The sequence below is a fragment of the Pteropus medius genome, unplaced genomic scaffold (assembly GCF_902729225.1).
Source record: "Pteropus medius unplaced genomic scaffold, Ma_sr-lr_union100, whole genome shotgun sequence".
NCBI classification, from domain to species: Eukaryota; Metazoa; Chordata; class Mammalia; order Chiroptera; family Pteropodidae; genus Pteropus; species Pteropus medius.
Window position 1 is genome coordinate 8,684,645 of NW_024354502.1, and position 22,066 is coordinate 8,706,710.

Sequence of the window (22,066 nt, forward strand, 5' to 3'; positions counted from 1 at the left end):
TTTGCCTCTTCAAGAAGGAAAAGGATGAAGAAGGCAATGTTATCAGTAGAGAAATTAATTCCTGGCAGGCCACGACGTGTTAAAGCCCCTGTTGGATTCTCTGCCTCGTATTTGTTTAATGCATCTCACTGATGGAGCCATAAGGAGCACAGCAGAAACAGCAGGCGATTACCAGCTGGTCCTGAGGTGCAAGAAGCCTTCCCAACACAAGATGGCAGCACAGGCCTGCGTTTGAAGCAAATGCTCTCCTTTCCTGCAGAAATATGCACCCCACCCCAGGAGAATTTTATTCTCTTTGAATTTTAACCAGTTGTGTTACATCTTTTGTCTCCAAAAGGACAGAAATAGGTTTCCTCTTTCCCTCTAATTGAATTTAAGTTTCCTTTTGTTCGAGCTCTGCTAAAAAGAGAGGGCCCTATTTCAAGGTTTGACCTGCCTGAGATTTCTATTAAGTGGGCCAAATAATTATACCCCAAAGACAAACCTCTTCTCTGCAAACCACACTGGGTACCATCGGGAGCAATGTGCGTGCTATGCTGACCTGCCGACAGGCTGCAGGGAAGCAGCCATCTCCCCGGGATGTGTTTTGGCCTTTCTATTCCAAATCAAGTGTTTGTTTATTGAACACGAATCATCTGCTGTTACCGCCCTCTCAGGACTGGATGGCGTATTTTAAAAGGTGATAAATTTGCCTCTTGGCTTTAAGGTGCTGTGACTGGATTGTTCAATTGCCCTTTTTTCAAGTAATAACACCACCTAATGAGGACAAACGGCCTCAAATGTGTGTTTAGTTGTTCCTTCAATAAATGAACAATATTACCGTTTTCATGGTCTTCCTTCCACAGTGACTCCTTGTTGCTTATAACAGAAGCTCCCAAACAATGGCGCGTCCTCCACCAGGTGCTCTCTGGCCTCCAGACCTTTGCGCGTGCAGCTGCATGCTTCTTAAAAACATGCTTGCCCATCTCTTCACTTGGCCAGTGTTACTACATTCTCCAGTTCTCAATCTCGGCGTCATTTTCTTTGGTAGGTTTGTCCATTCTCAAGGCCAAGTTCTGATGAGATTGACCTTCACATGGCTCCCATAACACCCTAAACTTTCGTTACATAACAACAACCAGTTGATGAATCGGTCTGTCTCCCCACCCCCAAAAATATAAGCCCCCCGAGAGAGCCGGGTCCCTACTTGACTTAGTTTCCCCTATAGCATGAAGGCGCTTCATCAACACTTATTGAACTAATTATAGAATGAAAATCATACTGAAATGTGTGAACTTTTTTCTGTTTTTTCATTTTAAGAAATATTTCGGCTACCTATTTATAGTTCTTACACTTATTCTCTTACCTCCTAAATTTTTTTTATTCCTTTATGTGATTTAATTACCTATGCAATGTGATGCGAAGTCTAATGTTGCCTATAATCACAAGCTTTAGAAGAGTCTGCTGTGACCTTCTTCTGTGGTGAATTAAGATCAGTTGTGTTCTGGTGCCGGTTTTAAAAGATCTGATCTTTCCCCTAGACAGCTGGCTGGCTGTGCCATCATCTGACTTCGCTAGTTTAAAACCACAGGCAGAGTTGTCAGACCATTTAAAAGCAATAAACTTTTGCTTAATTTTTGAAAAAATTAATAATAATGCAGCCAACTCCTTATTTTGAGAGTTAAAAAGTCAGCGTGTATACTTTTTGCTCTGTTTTGCCAGCCTGGAGGGACCCATCGTTCGCCTTCCTGAAGTGATTGCTCTTAAGGAGAAACATAAGGCGGCTTCTGTTTGGGGGACGCTCCCAGCACTGGGGCTACTGGTCGAGGGCCGGTGAATTACTTTGGCCTGATCCTGAGGATGTGCGCATTACGATACTTTGAAGTCGAGGATACACTGGCCCTAAGAATCAAGCCATTAAGGATAAAGGTACTGGATTTGGTAACTCGGGTTTATCAGATTGAGTCCCAAACTGGGACGGGACGGGACGGGATGGGACGGGGACGGGGGGAGATCCTGAATGTGTTTGTGGCTCGCGCTTGTGGTGCCAGCGAGCTTCACCATGTTTCTCTGCGTGGTGAGTTACTCTGAGGAACTAAGGCCGGTTCTGCTCATTTTGTTTTTGTTTTCTCACTTGAGTTTCCTTCAAAATACACGCTGGTCTAAGGTACAGAATATTCTCCTGTAGGGAAGAGTATGTGTGAGTGATGCTGCTTGTTTGTGCTGTAGCAAACAGGCAGCGTCAGCGCATGTTTTTTTTGTTTTGAGTTGTTGAGTTGTGTCCAGTTGTCTGAGCTGTGTGTTTGTTTTGAGTTGTGCTCACCATTTCAAAAGTAGTGGGTTGTCATGGGTTAGACCAGTTTCCCTGATCTGGGACTTAAATACATCTTAAGCGAGCACAGAGGCTGAAAGAAAAAAAGGTTTTGCTAGCTCTGGTGTGCTACAAGGCATTGTCTTTTTCAATTTAAAAATTGCATAGTGAAGTCTGAGACATTCGAGAATCGACGCGACATGGTGGAAATGGCCGAACCGTGGAATATTTCTCCGCTAACTTTGTGAGACCTCGGGCAAAGCATTTAACTTTTCAGTTTCCTTATCAGTGAAACACAGAAATATGCCTAGCTTGTAAGATAATAGGAAGGTTTTAAAAATGTCTGTGCATGCTACAATATGGATGAACCTTGAAAGCACCATGTTAAGTTAAAGAAGTCAGTCAACAAAAGGTCACATTTCATGTGATGTTTTAAATATGATACATCCAGAATAGGTAAATCATAGAGACAAAATCGATTAGTGGCCGCCAGGGGCTGCGGGTGGGGGAGGTGAAGATGACTGCTAATGCCTGTGTGGTTTCTTTTTGGGGAAATGAATATGTTCTAACAGTAGAGAGTGATGAAAGTTGCACAGCTATGTGAATATACTGAACTGTACACTTTTAAAAGTGAATACTCTGGTATGTGAATTATCTCAATGAAACTGTTATTTAATAACATTAGGGGGAAAATGTATGTCAAGTATCTGTATGTAGCACATAATAGGTGCTCATAAACGTCCTTAATTCCTCCTTTCCGATTGTTTTTATTTCTTAATTTATTTTTTATTGAGTATAATCAACATATTTGTTTCAGGTATACAACATAAAAATTTGATATTTCTACGCATTGCAAAACGATCACCACAATAAATCTCATTACCGCCCATCACCACAATTACAACTTTTTTTTTCCAGTGATGAGAACTTTTTAAGATCTACTGTCTAGGCAACTTTCAGATTATTAGCAATAGTCACTGTGGCTGTGCATTACACCCCCCGGGACTCATTTATTTTATAATAGGAAGTTTGTACCTTTCGACTCCTTCACCCATTTTACCCGACTCCACCCCTACCTCTGGCACCCACCAATCTGGTTTTTGTATCTATGAGTTTGAGCTTGTTTTCATTTTGTTTTGGTGGGGGTGGTTTAGATTCCATATGTAAGTGAGAGCATACTGTGTTTGTCTTCCTCTGTGTGATTTATTTCACTTAGCATAATGCCCCCCTCGGTCCATCCACATTGTTGCAAAGGGCAACATTTCATTCTTTTTATGGCTGAATAATCCATTGTTTGTATATATGCCGCATCTTTATTCATTGACCCATTTCTGGACACTTAGGTTGTTTCCATATCTTGGCTATTGTAAATAATGCTGCAGTGAACATAGGGTGCACATTATCCTTTTAAATCAGTGTGTTTTGGGATAAATACCCAGAAGCGGAATTGTTAAGTCATTATGGAGTTCTATTTTGATCTTTTGAGGAACCTGCATAGTGTTTTTCCATAGTGGCTGCACCAGTTTACACACCCACAAAAGGCTTCCCTTTTTTTCACATAATCACCTACGCTTATTATTTCTTATCTTTTTTAATAATAGCCATCCTAGCAGGTATGACGTGATAGCTCCTTGTAGTTTCAATTTACATTTCCCTGATGATTAGTGGTTTGAGCATAATTTTATGTATCTGCTGGCCAGCTGTATATCTTCTTCAGAAAAAGTCTGTTTAGATCTTTTTTAACTAGATTATTTGATTTTTTGCTAGTTTTATGAGTTTTTTAATATATTTTTGGATAGGAACACCTTATCAAGGAGATGGTTTGCAAATATTTTCCCCCATTTGGCAGATTGCCTTTTCCTTTTGTTGATGGTTTCTTTTGCTGTGCAGAAGCTTTTTAGTGTGATTATGTTTCAGTTGTTTATTTTCGCTTTTGTTGCTTTTGCTTTTAGCGTCAGATTTTTTAAAAAATCATTACCAAGACCTACATCAAGGAACTTACTGCCTATGTTTTCTTCTAGGAATGTTACGTTTTTCAGATCTTATATTCAAGTCTTTAATCTATTTTGAGTTTATTTTTGTGTATTGTGTAAGCTAGTGGTCTAGTTCTATTCTTTTGCATGTGGTTGCCCGGTTTTCCCGACACCATTTATTGAAGAGACTGTACTTTCCCTCTTGTATATTCTTGGTTCCTATGTTGTAAATTAATTGACCACACATATATGGGTTTATTTCTGGGATGCTCTAATTTGTTCTTTTGATCTATGTGTCTGTTTTTATGCCAATACCAAACTGTTTTGATTGCTACAGCTTTGTACTATAGCTTGAAATCGGGTTATAATGCCTCCAACTTGTTCTTTATTCTCAAGATTGCTTTGGCTATTTGGGGTCTTTCGTGGTTCTATATAAATTTTAGGATTTTTTGTTCTATTTCTATGAAAAATGGCGTTGGAGTTTTGATAAAGATTGCATTGAATCTGTAGATTATTTTGGGTAGTATAGACATTTTAACAATATTAATTCTTCCAGTCCACGAGCACGATATCTTTCCATTTATTTGTGTGTTCTTCAATTCCTTTTATTAATGTGTATTTTAGTGTACAGGTCTTTTACCTCCTTGGTTAACTTTATTCCCAGGAATTTTATTCTTTTCGATGCAATTATAATTGGGATTGTTAATTTCTCTTTCTGATAGTTCATTATTAGTGTATAGAAACACAACAGATTTTTGAATGTCTATTTTGTATCCTGCAACTTTACTAAATCCATTATTCGTCCTAACAGACTTTTAGTGGAGTGTTTAGGGTTGTCTATAATATCATGTCTTATGCAAATAGTGGCATTTTTACTTTTTCCTTTCCAATTTTGATGCCCTTTATTTCTTTCTCTTGACTAATTTCTCTGGCTATGAATTCCAATACTATGTCGAATAAAAGTGGTGAGGGTGGGCATCCTTGTCCTGTTCCTGATCTTAAAGGAAGCTTTGAGCTTTTCATCACTGAATATGATATTAGATGCAAGCTTGTCATTTGTGGCCTATATTATGTTGAGGGATGTTCTCTATACTCTCACTTTGTTGAAAATTTTTGTCGTAAATGAGTATCAAAGAACTTTCTTTTTCATGTAACTATGAATCCAATTTATTTTGAAACCTCTCATTCACTTGAATCTCAATATATTGTTTTCATCCAAGGGTGGAGGAGAATTATAATTAGAAACTATGGAGAATCATTCACATGTCTGAGTAACTTATAGAAATTTGTCACAATATCATCTGTATTATGTTTTTCTATAGGGGAAAAAACTATCTGAATGACATAGCTTTCAGGATCAAATTTAAATACCTTTGCTTGGCAATAGAGATAATCTAAAATCTGGCCTTATCTTTACCCACCACCTTTATCATTCAGTTGGTACTCTCCCCCAAACCCATGCAGTAGGCAACTCACCTTTCCAGATATATGCCAGTTTCCTTTTATTTTTGTGACTTATTCTTGGCACCTGATTTAGGATGGCTTCTCTGGCATCTCTCTATTCATGCAATTCCAATTCTGTCTCACAAATGCACTCAAGCCCTCTCTCTGCCAAGAGGCTTCCCTCCACCATTGCAGCCCATACAGATTCCCCATTTCTGAAAGCCTACCCGGAGGGTCTGCATTCAGTGACCATGACTTCTGACATCAAAATCACGACTTGACTAAAATGAATTATGCCAGGATTTATGCTAACCGGAAGTATCAACTATACATTCTGCTTATTTTCCAATTATTTCCTGTCCGTAAGCATATTCTCCCCAATCAAAAAATAAGCTACTCAAAGAAAGCTCTTGTTACATGTCTTTAATATCCTTCAAGGTTCCTGATATGATCCCAGGAATAAAGTAAAATGTCTGTAAGTTGATTCGTATAGCGTAGGCCGCTCTATAAATTGACTGGTTAATAATACCCTCCCAAAGCCCCTATCGTTTCGCCTACTCCAAGTCTCAGCTGCCTTATCGAAAGAACATAGCGGGGCCTAAGAAGCCAAGAGGTCCCAGGTCTCTGTCTCTTCCTGATACCAGGAGGACTTTGGGCCAGCATTTTAGCAGGGATTCTGTGTTTCCCCGAAGGCAACACTCAAAGCAGGATTTTAAAAGCAGAGAATGAAACAGCACTGCATTCTGTGGATCCAGACCAGACAGCACCAGAGGATACATGTCCCCATCACTGGCCCACCTCATATATGCATATGCATGAGAGTCTGCAGAATCCTGTCTGATTTCGGCATTGGCCAAATAACTCTGCCTGTTAGTGGGAAAGTCACTTAATTCTACTCCATTTCCCGAGCATTCAACCAAAGGAAGATGTAAAGTGCTGTGACCATGTTTCTAGATAGCTCACAAATTAAACATCTTAAGGTTTTCTGCTATTTCCAAAGCAAAACCAGACAAGCTGAAAGATGACTGATAACAATTGATACATTTCTTGGCATTAGGACATTGGTATTTTATTGCTGGCATCAGAGTGACATCATTTTTCATAAAGACATCATAATTGTCTTCGAATGTCATAAAAGGTGAAATTCATTCTCATGGAAATTGAGGAGAACATTGTAAAGCTTCGGTCAAAAGGGAACTAAATGATACAGATGATAAAATGCACTGGCTTTAAATTTCTGTCCATAAACCAGGAGTGAAACTACAGAGAATTAGGCTTGAGATGAAAACTTTAATAACCTGAAATTAGGTTAGCCATCCCTTTACTCACTTTTCCATGATGTAGAACTATTCATTGGGAAGTCTGCTTTTCCTTCATTAGCCAATATTTCAGCTGTCTACTGCCTGAACGAAAATACTAATGGGGGAGGGAGAGAGAATGCTAACTGAAATATACCTTATTGGAGATGGCAGAAGCAACTCACTCCTCACTAAAGCACACAAGACCGAAGATATAAAGCAATCAATGTGTACAAGTTCTTTGCTCAAAATATTTAGGCTCTTGTCTGTTAAACTGTCAGAAATTCTTAAGGACAAATCCTAGAATCCATTACATACAAATTACTTTTCCAACCATGAGAATGATGAGGTCTGGGCAAGAGTTTACAAATGCCTTGTTGTCATGTTATATGCCACAGTTCCCTCCTCCTCCAGCCCCACCTCAACCCGACTAGAAATTCCTTATGCTGCCAACAGCCTTAGAAAATCTTTACATTATTAATTTTTCCATGGAATCACTGTGTTTTGGAAGCCTCACAAGAAGCTTAGTGCAGAGTTTGAGGGCAATAAAGCAGTCAGAACAAATGGCAAACCTTTCTGTTTGGCATCGTGGAATGGTGCATCTGTGCGTTCCTCTCTGTGCAGCTGGAAATTTCTCAGATCTGGTCCTCAGTTTACGTTACTCGAGAAGATGGTCTTTACTCTGTGGGAGAAAGCCCTTAAGGAGAAAAGCAACATTATGAGCGGGTGATTCTCAATCTTCATGTACATAGATATAATTTGGGAGTCTTGCTAAATGCATATTCTGATTCAGTAGGTCTGTGTGTAGGTCCTAAGACTCTGCAACTTCTAATAAACTCCCGGATGCTGCTGGTGATGCGGGTCCATGGACCACACTGAGTGAAAGGGGTTAGCTCACCTTGTGTATCAAACCAGGCTTCCAGCAATTAAATCAGTGCTTGCTCTTGACTTTATAAAAACAAACTCACCATGCTTGTGAAAATAAAATCCATTTCATATCCATTTGGGGCCAGTATTTACTGGGGAGTAAAGTTAATTAAGCCGGAGAATGACATGGTGGGCAAGGAAGAATTCTTTGATCTTTTACTTTAGCATTTTTCATTCTCACTTTCCAACTGTGTATTTTGCTTCCTTGTTAAAAGTAGCTAATGCCAATTTTATCTTGCAGTTTGATTAAAAAAAAACTCATCTTAAATAGAAATCAGTCCCAGAAATAGTCCGTGTGCATCGGGCACAAGGATTAGACAAAACAGAGCTTTGCACGGCCTGTTTTATTTTGCTCACCCAAGAGGAATCTCACGTTCAGTTCCAACGCAGATGTCATTTGGGGTGATATTATATGGAAATTCCAGTAATTAAACTCACTAAACTATGACCATCTGGTGTTAACCTTCTTGTTAGGTCACAAATTGCTTCCTTCTTGGGTGTGAGGTGATATCTAAGAGCTCGTCTGTGTTCTGAATTAGTTACAGGGACCTCAGAAGGCACAAGCTCAGCAAGCAGCAGTGATCAGAAAAGGAGTTGTGTGTGTCTGTGTGTTGACTGTCCCTGGGCATACACACATGCATGGGCTATGTGATACAGGGGGGAAAGAACAGTAAAACTTTAATTTTGGATATTGGTGCAGAAATATTAGCTTCATTACTCTAATCTTCCCCAGGAAGGATAAGAAAGTAGTTTACCAAAAGACCTAGAAAGGTCCAGAAAAGATTAGAGGACATCCAAAATCCATCTTAAAAAAAAAAAAAAATGGCACTGGAGATTCTCCCCTGCATCCTTGTAATGCCAGTATCTTCACGCAGCTAATGGTTACTGGTGCCTCCATTAGAATATAGCCATTGCCATCAAGTGACCTTTAGGGTAGAGAATATTGTTTAAGACCTCCAGTGTCTTCTTTTGTCAGGAAGGCGTGAGTTCAAGAAAGTTGCATTATGTGTCTATATAAGGCACAGGGCAGACTTTAATGTGGCTACAAGTGTCAAAGAGATTCTCGAGTGAAGTGGGACTTGAACTCCTTAGAATGTGTGGAAGTAAAGACGTATCAAAGCTGATTTTAAAAAAAGTTTGAGATGTTTTTTATCTAATAAAACATAAAAATATATTTTCTCTATATATTATATCACATATTATATGTGATATATAATATATTTACAAATATATCTGAAGTTGGGAGCAAACCCAACTTCATTTGTAGACCTTTCTGTATCGTTTTTATTGTTTTACCATGTATCCACATTGGTTTTTAAGATAAATTTTATGAAATTACTATTTAAGAAAATAGAATGGTTTGTGGGTTTTTGAACACCACAATAGATGGCACATCCAGCTACAGAAACTCTGCAACACTCCGATCACTGATCCCTAACTTTCTGCCTCAGGATGGCAGTCTAGTTCTTCCATTTTTTCCATCATTCCAATGAAAATTTAATTTGGATTTCCTCCGAGTGTTCTCTGACTTCATCCGCAATGTCTCAGTCCACAGTGAATTCAATTATTAAGGAGCCGCTTCCCCAGAAGGAAGACTATGGTTTTATTATATTTAATTCACCCGATCTTCTTTACTAACTTTCTCTTTTAAACTCTCACCAACACAGTCCTGCCTCCCCAACCACAGAATGTACATGCTAAAGGGAAGTTTTCTTATCAGCTTGATAAGTGGTCAGTTTCCAGAATTTTCCTCTGGCTAAGGAATACCATGTAGACACCTATCTCAGATGTTATGTGCCTTGTTATCTCATTATTCTAAGTGGCTTTTTAAAAATTTTTATTCCCTTCTTAACCCCAATCTTCCAGTTCTCTATATTTTTCTATACTCACTACGGTATTTGTTTCTCGATAGAATATTTAGTTTCCACAAAATTTTGTGGGAATATCCGTAGAGTCAGCATTGCCTTTTCCGGGTTAAATGGTGGGGTGGGGGGAAGCTGGCCCGCCGGCATGCCTTTTCTGCCCGCTGCACACTTGCCTCTTACACTCCACCCATCCACTCCTAGTTTTGAAGCATCACCAAAGGATGCAATAGTTTCCACAACAAAGTTTGAAAACCTCTGTCTAAAAAAAAAGAAAGGGAAACTTAAGCTCAAGGCAACGTTTTCAGAAAGAGGCGAAGTCACTACAGTGAGATAGGAAAAGATGCAGCTTCAGGGCCGAAGGCTTCCAGTCTGAGCTACAGAGAAGGCTGGAAACGGCCACGTGCCCCAGGCTTCCGGGAAAACCACGGCACGCTAGTTAAAGGGCAGTTGGACAGATTTCTGCCCCAAACCTATTTTTAAGTGAGAATAAAAGGGATTTTCATTTATTTCAAACTCCAAGAAAATATCTTATCGAAAAGATTATACCTACAAAATTTGTTTACCTGACATTAAAAAAAAAAAAAAATAGGAAAAAAACGATGTGCTAGAAAGCAGCTACTCTGAACCAGCTCTCCTCTCTCTTCCCAGGCAGGGTTAAGGCAGCCATGGGGCATGGGGTTCTTTTCCTTCAATGGACAGCTGCCTTCCAAGGCAGAAAGATTTAGCAGAAAGCACCACGGCCTTGGAGCCCAGCTAGGCTTAAATCCCAGGTTGACCTAGAACTTGGGAGTGTTTCTTAGCCACATTGAGCCCCAGTTTCTCCCTTAAAAGATGCTGTCATTTGTAAGCTGTGTGGTGTATTAGTCAGCAGCACAGAGTCTGAAGCCAGACCGTTCCAAATGCCAGCGCCAGCACTTGCCAGGTGTTTCATGTTGGGCAAGTCTTAACCACTCCATGCCTCAATTTCCTGTTTCACAGTCTTCATAAAGTATTTCTTTATATCAAAACTTTTACTCATTTGGCAAAAAAAAAATTAACATGTAGAATAGGGCAAATACTAGTACCTGCATCATAAGGTTGTTATGAAGAGTCAATGAGTTATTTTTTTGTAAAGGACTTAATACGTACTCTATATTTGTTAAATATCAATACATAATCATGTTATATAGTAATATTTAACTTATACTAGAAACAGAAGAGGTAAGTGCAGTGGATCAGAACTAAATCTGAGCAGTAATAGAAACAGATGGTTTTCATCATAAGCCCTTCAATCCTCTACGATGTATTTTTTTATTATCGCTCACTTACATGCATTACTTTGATATTTTTAAAATACTTAAAAAAAATAAACCTGCGTGAGATATGAGATATTAGTCAAGTTATTTCATCCTACTTAATCTGTTTCTTCTCATAAAATTAGGACAATAACCTCATTCATTGGTTGTTTTCTTCTCACCTCTTCATTTTCAGAAAGATACACTGTTTCCTAAGTGTAGAGGACAACTAACTAGCTATGTGACCTTGGAAAGCCATGTGATCTCCTCGCCCTGTTTTCATCGAGATTGCACTGGAAGATCTCTGAAGTTCTTTGCAGCAGGGAGCCCAGTACATGATATTTTGTTACCTCTTTTAGCTTAGAAAGATACAAATGTATTATCTTAAAACTTATAGATTAGAAGCCCAACACGAGTCTCAAGGCGATTACAGAGCTGCATTCCTTCCTGAGGGCTCGAAGAGAGATTTCATCTCTTGCTTTTTCCAGCTTCTAGAAGCTGCCCTCATTTCTTGCTTCTGACCTTCCTACATCTTCAAAACCACAATGAGCTGGTCAAGCCCTTGTCTTATCATACCTCCTTTTCTACTTTTATTTTCTTTAACCCTTCCACCTTATTTATTTTATTTGAGGTGAAATTCATATAATACAAAATTAGCCATTTTGAAGTAAACAGTTCAGTGACATTCAATGCATTTACAATGTTGTACAGTCATCACCAGTCAGCACCTCTATCTAGTGCCAAATGTTTCATCACCCCAAAAGGAAACCGCATGCCCTTTAAGTAGTTGCTCTCCATTTCCTGCTCTCCCTGCCCCTGGCCATGCCACCATCAGTCTGGTTCTGTCTCTATGGGTTTACCTATTCTGGATACTTCATAAAAATAGAATCAAATAGTATTGTGACCTTTTGTGTCTGGCTTCTTTCATTTGGTGCTTTTGAGGTTCACCCATGTGTTAACATTTACTAGCACTTAATTCCTTTTTTACGGTTGAATAATATTCCATTGCATGGATATACCACAACTTGTTTACCCATTCATCCACTGACGGACATTTGGGCTGTTTCCACGCTTCAGCTGTTGTGAATAATGCTGTTACGAACATGCAGTGTGTGTGCATTTGAGTACCTGTTTTCAATTCTTTTAGATAGAGACCTAGAAGTAGAATTGCTGGGTCACGTGGCAATGCTATGTGTAACCACCTGTTTTCCACAGCAGCTGAACCAACTTATCTCTAATTTTAATACATCTCCAGAGAGCTAGTCTCTCCCTTTCATGTGGCCTCTCCTGCCAATACCTCCCAGAGCTGCAGCAGTTTCTCTGACATTTATAAGCAGGAAACCTACCGAAAGAATGTTCTACATGCACAAAACAGCCAGAAATCCCCAGGAGATAGGTAAGGCTTTCTAAAGAACTTTAGGCCTTTAAAAATTCTGGCAGAGCTGCTCTGTGACAGACAGATGCTCAAAATATGTTAGGTGTTTTGTAAATGTGAGAAATAGTGTAAGGTCAAATGAGCCAGCTGGCTTTTAGAAGTTGAAAAGCAAAACAACTATAATTTCACAGTCTTCATAAAGTATTTCTTTATATCAAACCTTTTACTCACTTGGCAAAAACATATTAACTGCCTGTTTTGTACCCAGCTTTATGCACTGATTAAAAAACATGATCTGTGTTATCAGAGAACTCGTGATCTAGCTAGGAAAACAGATGGGAAGCAAATAATCATGTTAGAATGTGACAAGTGCTGAGAACAGGGTGTGGACAAAATGTCATGGGGTGCAGTAGACGGAGGAGTTTATCATGCCTAAGAAGCTGAGAAAGGCTCGACGGGAAAAGAGATTCTCGTCTGCATCACACAGCATGAGTCAGAGTGAGGTCCTCAGACAGGGGCCGAGGCCTAGGGGGCTATGATCAAAGACTCGGGGGTTCAACTGCAGAACATATTTAGGGAATCCTTAAATAGCCAGTTATCTTTAGAAATAACACAGTGTGTGAAGTGGGTATGAGGAGGTGAAACTGGAAGGTAAATGAAGTGACCTTGCCAGCATGCTACTGTCCCCTTAGAGAGCAGCCCACTGCTGACAATCGAAGTCCCCCTGGTATCAGGAGCCCACCCTATGCATGCAGAAATGTGTCACTTACTTTGGAGACATCGTTTAGAAGATTTCAAGACAGCAGATTGGCATTTCTCTGAATTTTCTAAATGCATCTGTCAAAAACTCTAGAAAGCTCTACTGTAGAGTATATAAGCACATAGGTTTTAGAATAAAACAGCCTTGAGAGACTGCTTTTTCTCTCTCAGCATCAGTTTTCTTACCTGTAAAATGGGCCTCATGAAAAATATCTGCCTTGTAAAGTACTGAGAGAATTAAATGCCCAAAATGTGCATACATATCTTAATATAGTACTATGTACATAGTAAGCATTTATAAATGTGGCCTAATGTTATTCTTAATCAGCTTTAGGGATTCAAGTTGATTTGATTCCTGGGAAAGACTATATACTTCAACGTTCTCTTATGAAACATTTGAATGAAGGGGTCAACTATAGCCTCAAATCTTTATCACTAAAACCCCGAGAACTGGACTTTTTGTTAGTAGCCTTAAGGAAAAAAAAAAAAAAGTCTATAGTCTCTGGTTCTTTGTTTCTCTTGAGACTTTTCCAGGAAGTGCTGTTTGCGGAGAAAGCACACTGCTGTGACGCTATCGCCTGTTCTTCTTGGGCATATCCCCGAAAAAAGGTCAAGAGTGACTCAGGGAGAGAACTTAAGGTGTGAATAGCAGTGGTCTCCTGTTGGTTAACAAAATTCTAAGTATATTGCATGCGTGTTTGCTGTTCAAGACCTTGCAACTTTTCAAAGTTTTATATTCCAGACTATTTAAATAATCGGCGAAAGCTAAACCTACCTTGACAGAGCACTATCCTCAGGTGAATTTAAATTTAGAAAAATGGAGATTATTCTGACACAGCTTAAAGACTTTTCTTCGAAATCTGTCACATTTAACAACTGTGTCCAGGCAGAAGTTTATTCCTTCCAGTATGACAAAGAGGAGGAGGGGCCAAAGAGATCAAGTTCAAACACTGAGCATGCCTTGGCTTTACTCAAAAAAGAATTGGTAAGGACACTGGAAATATTATTAAATTTGCATAAAGAGAAATATGGGAGGCGACATAAACAGATCATGAGAACCATAACAGGAAACATGCCTGATCAATAATTAACAATAAGTTTAGGAGAGCAGAAAACAAATTATATATATTTACATGCAGAGTATCTTTTCCTAATGAAAGTACTTTCCTTTGCTGTTTGTTTTTTGTTTGGAAGGTATGTTTTTACAAAAGCAAGAAATGTCCGCTGTAATGGCAATGTGTGGCTTATTTGCCTAAAACCTGATAACTTACGTAGCCATTAGCAATTTATCAATGTATACATTGCCTCTGAAAAACCAATGAGTGGCTCAGGATCACTTCTTCTTTTGCTCTACTGCTGTTTCGAGGCTATTCTTAGCACTATAATCTGCAGGGAATTTCCTGTGCTCTGAAAATGTCTCAGATCTGCTCTTATTAAATGCTGCATTTTCATGAAACTTAAAAATGAGGCATAAATTCTTCAGTTTAAAAATCATGCAAATGTCGAAACCTTTGGGACCTTCTATACTTTAAATTTTGCCATTGTATTTGGAAAATCATCCCCTTCTTCGGATTTAATAATTGGTTTCCAAGTGACTGCTCAGAGTGATTTTTTCTTCAATGTCAAATAGTCTGACATTGGACTGGCTCCTTTTGAATCTGTCCACAGTGTTAGATGACTCCAAACAAATAAAACTTCATATAGAATAAAAACCGTGTCCTGACATTGGTTTTCCATTCAATTTCAATAATTTACGTGTTTATAATTATCTTTCCGTTGCATCGGCTGTTTGTCTTTAAGCGAGAGACACTGAACTTCATTAGTCATCAGAGTGAGCAAAGGAAATGGAGAACCATTGACCCTCTAACAAAGCATCTGGGTGATATGGGGGTGTTATGATTATGTATTGATGAATTTAAAGCTTTTGCTTTAGTTGTCAAAGCAAGTCAAAATTATTTAAACAAAAGAGTTTCTGTGGTTGTCTTTTTTGGGGGGGAGGGTAGGGGCGGAAAGGTGTGAACATTTGCTCTGATGTCCTAACCTTGAAGATTTATCTCTGAAACTAAATTTCCTATTATAGTATAATTCTCTTTTTAAAAAATGAAAAATAGTCTATGCTCTAAAAGCACTAAAATCACGTAACTGAAAGATGAATAGATTACCAGAACAGTGTTGAATTTCTTATGATAGTTGCAAGGGCCCAGGTGTCAAGTGTAATATGTCCACCGTTTAACCAATAGAAAGATCCACATCTTATCTTACCTGATAGTTCTTATCTGTCTTATAAAGGTGCACATCTTATCTTACAATTAAGATAATTAAATCATTGGAATGGTACTGCCTGTGACTAAATGGAGAAAACAGTGAGTAATCCTGGCAGAGCCAGTACAGCTTACCTTAGAAAACTGAAGGAGCTCAACACCATGGGCAAAGGACACCAACCCCATTTAGAAAATGTTGGAAATAGCAGTTTACCCTTATTTGGCCTTGCTGTGTAGTATCTCTTTAAATAAATAAATAAAATCTCCCCCATCGACACTGATTTCTTTCCCAGAGGTTATACTGGATAAAATAAAGCTATACTGATATTATTCGCTTACCAGGGCAGATGAAAACTAATCCGGATTATCTTTCTGATGAGACGAGACTGTCACATTTATTTTTAACAATATATTTTACAATTACCTTAGACAAAGTTATCAATAATTTGATAAACTTTACTGATTAATTATATTTGTTATTTATTGTTTGTATGTACATATATCATTACATTTTTATATACGTCTATGACTATAATAGATATATATATTTATTATATGTATATCATATGTTATCCTTCCACTTCCTGATTTAAACAAAAAGAAAAGGATTCAGAGGCTCAGACCCTTTAGGTTTTCATAGGTTCAATTTTGGATAAATTATTTTTTCCACTTCAACAAAAAGAGCAGCCCTCCTTATAATAGTCTTCTTAATTTAGTAGTGGTTATTACAAAAATAAACTGAATGTGTAAAGAAGATGCAGAGATCCATACATGTCAGCAAGCCCCAAGAAATCATTAAAGCCAGCTCCTTTTTCCTCTTTTTTTAAGCTTTATTGAAGTATAATTGATATACCAAAAAATGCACATATTTAATGCATACATTTTGATGAGTTTGGACATGTGCATATACCCATGATACCTAACTCCAAGGTATCCAGCACTATCCAGCAGCCCTTTGATCAGAGACTGTCTTCAGAGATGGGGACAGTAGTGCTGTGTTTGTATCTCTTATGCTTTTTTTTTTTTTTTTTTTTTTACCATTTTACGAAACTCGTCTTATTCATTTTCAGGGCAGTGGTTTAAATGATTCCTTACATAAAAGATTTGACAATTCCTGGGGAATTTTTTCTATTACTATTTTTCTCATTTTAATTTTATTTTTTGTGCCTACTAATAGCCTAGCAACTATCGGTAATTTTGATATGAGATCAAGCAAAAATCCTTACTCTCCAGGAAATCACAATATCATCTAAAATTCTTTTTCTTCCTCTCTTCCTCCACTTTCAAATCCTCCAACACAACAAATCAACAGCTGACAGTATCTTTCAAGACCAAAATTTATTTCCAAGAAAGTTAACTTCCTTGGGAAAAAAAAAAAAAATGATTTGCCAGACACTGTTATAAATCTTTACAAACATCATATTTAAGCATGGATAATTCTACAAAGTATTTTATGCATAAAGAAATTTGAGCCCAAAGAGCTTGAGTGACATATCTGAGGTCACACTGTAAATGATAGAATTTAACCCCAGTTCTGTGTAACTCCAAAGACTGTACTCTTTCCAGTAACTTACACCTTTTCCAAAGACAGTGGCAGGAAGCAGGGTGGCAGGTGAACATTAGAACGAAAGGAAAAACCTATTCAGAAATGAAGACATGAGAATTTTATAATCTCGTTCTTCAGACAGAAATGACTGGTAGGAATTGGATTGAGACTAAAGAGTGTAGGTCAGCAACTGACTCAGGACCCTACCCAGGTTTCTCTGCTCCCCTCTAAAGCGCTGTCATTACTTTCTTCACTCAACACTAATTTATTGGGTGCCTGGTAAGAGCTTAGCACTGTGCCCATTTAGCACAGTGAACAAGACTTTATATTCAGCAGAACCAAACGATTAACAAGTAAACAAAAATATATATGAGCAAAATAATTGAGTGATCTGGGTGTCTCCAAGAAGTTGACATTTGGTTTGAGACCTGAGAAATGGGAAGGAAACAGCGTTGGATATCATTTCCTAGGCAGTGAGAACAGCAAATGTAAAGGCCCTGAGACAGGAAAGAGCTTGGCGTGGAAGAAACCGAAAAGCAAGCACTAACACAGCCTTGTGAGCAGCAGGGTAGGAGATAGGAGGTGGTGTTGGAGTGGCAGATGGGGCAGACCAAGCAGTGTGTTTAGGCCAAGATCAGGATATCATTCCTCTCCGTATATTCTTTCTTCCTTCTGTTAACGGTCAAGTACAAACCTTTTTATTTTGGACGACGCCCCCCACCAGGAAACACACTATACTGTCCATTCTCAGTAGCTCCTGCAGGAGCAAGCCCTCAGTAACCACCGTGAGTGCTACTCAGTGATAACACCTCACGTTTTTATGGGATTTACAAATTACGGCGTGCTTTTAGGCATCTTTTCTCTTCCTCACGGCAACGAGCAGATTAGTGTAGTCTAAGAGCTGTGTGCCTGTGCTGTGAAGTCAGTCACACCTCGACGCAAAGCAAAGATCTGCTACTTTGCTACCTGAGCGACCTCAGAAAAGTTACCTAATCTTTCTAGATCCCAGGTTCATCATTTCAAAAAAGGAACACCTATGTCTCACTACATTTACTCTGTGGAGATTAAGCGAGATAGAGTAACTATATGGTACAGTGTAGGCCCTGGCGGGTAGTGAGTACACAATACACGTACACAGTAGTTTAACTTTGCCGGCTCCCCCAATTCTGCAGATAGGGGAACAGAGAAAGAGATAAAGTGACTTGTCTAAGATCGCATGTTCAGGAGAGGCTAGAACCAAAACTCTGGATACTTCGTCTACGTGCTTTTCCCTCCACTGCACAGTGAAAGGAGGCTAATGACCTAGTGAGTCACCGCAGAGTGAAAGGGGGTTAATGACCTGTTTCTGCCTTTCGAGAGCGTACCATCTGCAGCAAGAGGAGGTCAGTTTCTGGGAGCATGGGATTAGTTTGAGCATTGATCTAAAAACTCCGCACAAGAATTTCTTAAGGGCTTACTCGCTTTCCATTAATCATTTCCCTTTGCAGTTTCTGCTGAGCAAAAGAGGAGGAAAAAAAAACACTCTGCCCTATGCGTTCTTAAAAGGAAAAAAAAAATAAATGGAAGAAATGGAAGTTTGATGAAAGGGTGTAGATACTTTTAACTTATCTTTATCTGTCAACCCTAAAATGTGCCCATAGGGAAGATAAAGAGTGTTATTACATCTAATGCTTAGTACTAAGTTCCAAAAGTGCAGACAAATCACTAATCCCAATAAAACATATGGAAGTTAATTATAACCGAAGCACACAGAAGTCAGTCAAGAGATTGCAATCAACAAGAGTCACCGAATGAACACTGCTCTCTGTGAAGGAGACACGTGTTCTCTCTCTTCATCCCTTCTGCATCTCCCTCTGCCTTGCCCACGTGACTGCAAAAGGGCAACTCCATCCTGCGAACGAGTGCGCTGTAACCTTGAGAAGGAAAGGAAACCTTGTCACTGGCTCATGCCCGGGGACATTTTGAAAGCCTAGAGACTGCGGACGGCTCCGTGCTATCTGTAGCTTTAAGCCTGAGGCCATTCACTGCCATTTTCTTCTTCCAAGAGGAGTGTCCATCAGGCACGCATTCGGCACAGTGAGCAGCTTCCCCTGAAATGTGGTTGGCTGCAGGGTCACAGAAGGTCAGGCAGTTGCCAGTGCCTTTAAGGCTGCTGGGAGCCCGGTCAGACTGGAAGAGCCCCGGTACTGGTGAAAAGGCCCTAGAGAAACGGGATCGGTCAGCCTCAATCAAAGAAGAGTGTGGGCCAAGGGGACATGAATGGAACTAGAAGCAGGTATTTGGGCTTCAGCCGCTTGTTGCCTTTGGCCACCTAGAGAGAGAATCCTGGTGCCATTGTCCCTAACTCACTGGAGTCATTCACTCACCTAAAATATATTTTATTACGAGCTTAACAGTGCATGGAGTATAATCTTCTCAGCAAGTATCACAGAGAACATTAGTCTTTTAAGAAATTCATTGAGAAATCTATGTTTGTAACTTTTAAACTAAATCTGGAAAAGTTGACTACTCTGATCTCCTCCAGAAAACTCACAAAGCATGCAAGTTCTACATTCTACATTCAAACGAATACTAACTTTGTTTATCCCAGCATTTCTCAAGCTCGCTGGCTTACAACTCCTCTCCCCTTTTTTTTTTTTTTTTTATCAAACCTATTAACCATAGTGGCTTCCCAGATTTGGCCCAAGGGTCACATTTTATCAGCCTGTGGTTGTGGCCTGTGCTGTCCAGTATAGTGGCTTCTAGCCCCCCACGGCTGCTGAGCACTGCAAAAGTGTTGAATCTGAATTGAGATGTGCTGTGTCAAGACACACAGAATTTTAAAGAGTACAAGAATGTAAAATAGTTCAATATTTTTATGCGATTATGTATTAAAAATATTTTAGATATATTATTCTAAAATATATTAAAATTTCACCCATTTCTTTTTGATTTTTAAAATACGGCTGCAAGAAATCTTAAAATCACATAAGCGACTCACTTTTTTTTTCAATTGGACAACACTGATCTAGATAACTTCTCTGCTAGGCAGAAAGCCATAGTCCAAAATGAACTCATTTAAAAAAAGAAAAAAACCCTCATCTCGTCTGCATCTCCTCCCCCAACCAAGAATGTACTTAGCCAAATCTTCCCTGGCCTTGGAAGCCAATCAAATTTAGACTTCTCTCTGTCACTCAGTTACTGTCATGTTGCTTTATTTCCTTCAGATATTTCTGGAATTTTCATATTGTTTCCTTATTCGTTCTCTACCTCCCTGAAATAGAATACCAATTCCACAAAACAAAACCTTTTTTTAACCTTCACTATGCTTCCAGGTCAAGTCGGCCACTTGATATTGCCTTTTGCCTTGCTTCCATCGGCTCTAAAACCATGCCAGGCACAGAATAAGGGGTTAGTAAATATTTTGATTGAATGAAATAACTATAAACATGGCAAATACCGAAATGAGATGCTGTTCTGTGGAGAATGAAATAAAATTAAGTGGAGGGGTGAGGAAACCTTGCATTCTAATATTTAGCAGCATCAGAAACTGAAGCAAAGAGCTTGCAAGCAGTTTGATATTAGAATCCAGGCAAAGCTAACCCAAGCCACTGGTTCCTCCAACTATGTTTTTTGTTTTTAGTTGTTGTTTTTAATAACAACAACAGTATTAGTACTCTGTTGTATTTACTTTGTGCCAGGCACAGTTATAAGTGCTTTTCACATATTAACAAATTCAATCCCTAAAAACAACCCTATAAGAGAAACACCATTATTACCTTTTTACAGATGAAGTAACTGGAGCCCAGAAAATGAAGTGACTTATGCAGCTTGTATGTGTCAGAGCCAGGGTATAAGCCAGGCACTCTGATTCACTTGACTACTTGACTATACATTAAACCTCACCGGTTTTCCCTGATTTTATCAGCTTTCTCCTACTGTGAACATACGAGAGAAATATTAGTGCATAGCATGGATTAGAAACATAGATCTTTTAAAAATCTATTTAAAAAGCAGATGGGAGTATTATTGTAATAACAAACTGTCGAAGTTCAAAATAAATGGAGAAGAGGGATAACTGTTTGTCATCCCATCGTAAGCATCCAGCCTCATGACAGCGAGAAAATGAGGCAAATATTTTCTGTTCAGCCTTAGGTATATTTGTACATTTTAATCTCTTGCCTTGTATACTCATCAGAGCAATTTTTCCATTGGGGTATAAACTTCCTGTGTAAATGTATGTGAAATTTGTGCTAACTACAGATATTTCCTATTAAAATGATGAGTATATTTGTTTTCAGTGACAAAACAAGCAACCCAAAGTGGAAATTAAACTAGCAGCTGTCGAGGTCCATTTCCGCAGGAGAGATGAGAGATTTGAGGGATTTATGTTCGGGAACCTCAGCCTAGATGTTCAGTTGTGAGCTGCCTTGCTCCCTGGCCCTTTCTTTTCCTGCTCAGTTAAGGTAACCTGATTTTCCTCCTTCTGCACAGCCCAGCCCACCCCACCCACAGTCTGATCTCATGTCTGATCCTCAGCAGAAAGAATGTACAAAACCCCCTAGCTCAAAAAGCCTTCAGTTAAATATCAACTTTCCATTAGCTCTGGTGTCCATTCTTTCAATAAATATTTATTGAGCATGTGCATAAAACTAGATCCGTTGCCTAGATTCTTATCTCTCAAACTATTTTCCTGGGCAGCTGTTCCTTTTTGGTCTTCAATATCTGAGCTTGGATTTCTGGTTTCTTCTTCCTGGTTTGGGAAGACAGCCTTGGGTGACTTCTCCAAGAATAGTTTACCTGATTTAAGATGGTCTATATGCCTAATATTGCCTCCTTTCTCACTAATGTCTGCTCCTGGTCCTTCTTATTCAAGCGAATTCTATCGCTACCTCTCCTTCCTCTTCTCTCAAATCATTAGACACCCATTGTTTGTGCCCAGAGTTGACCTACTAAACAAATACTCATGCACATTGTTCTGAATTCTCATTAAATTACCCCACAGCCATCCCAAATATGCCAGTTTTTAGAACACGAGTGAAATCAAACATTAAACCGATTAAGACTATTTGAAGA

The 22,066-nt window shown here is 38.9% G+C and overlaps 1 protein-coding gene across 2 annotated transcripts in view; it reads right to left on the reverse strand.

Annotated features, from left to right (window-relative positions):
* Positions 1-22,066, reverse strand: part of SLC30A8 (solute carrier family 30 member 8) — a 122,465-nt gene that overhangs the window by 94,845 nt on the left and 5,554 nt on the right. For both annotated transcript variants that reach the window (XM_039853543.1, XM_039853542.1), the window contains exon 2: positions 7,577-7,701. In XM_039853543.1, coding sequence (XP_039709477.1) covers positions 7,577-7,606 — 30 coding nt within the window. In that variant the 5' untranslated portion in view covers positions 7,607-7,701. The remainder of the gene's footprint in view (positions 1-7,576; positions 7,702-22,066) is intronic.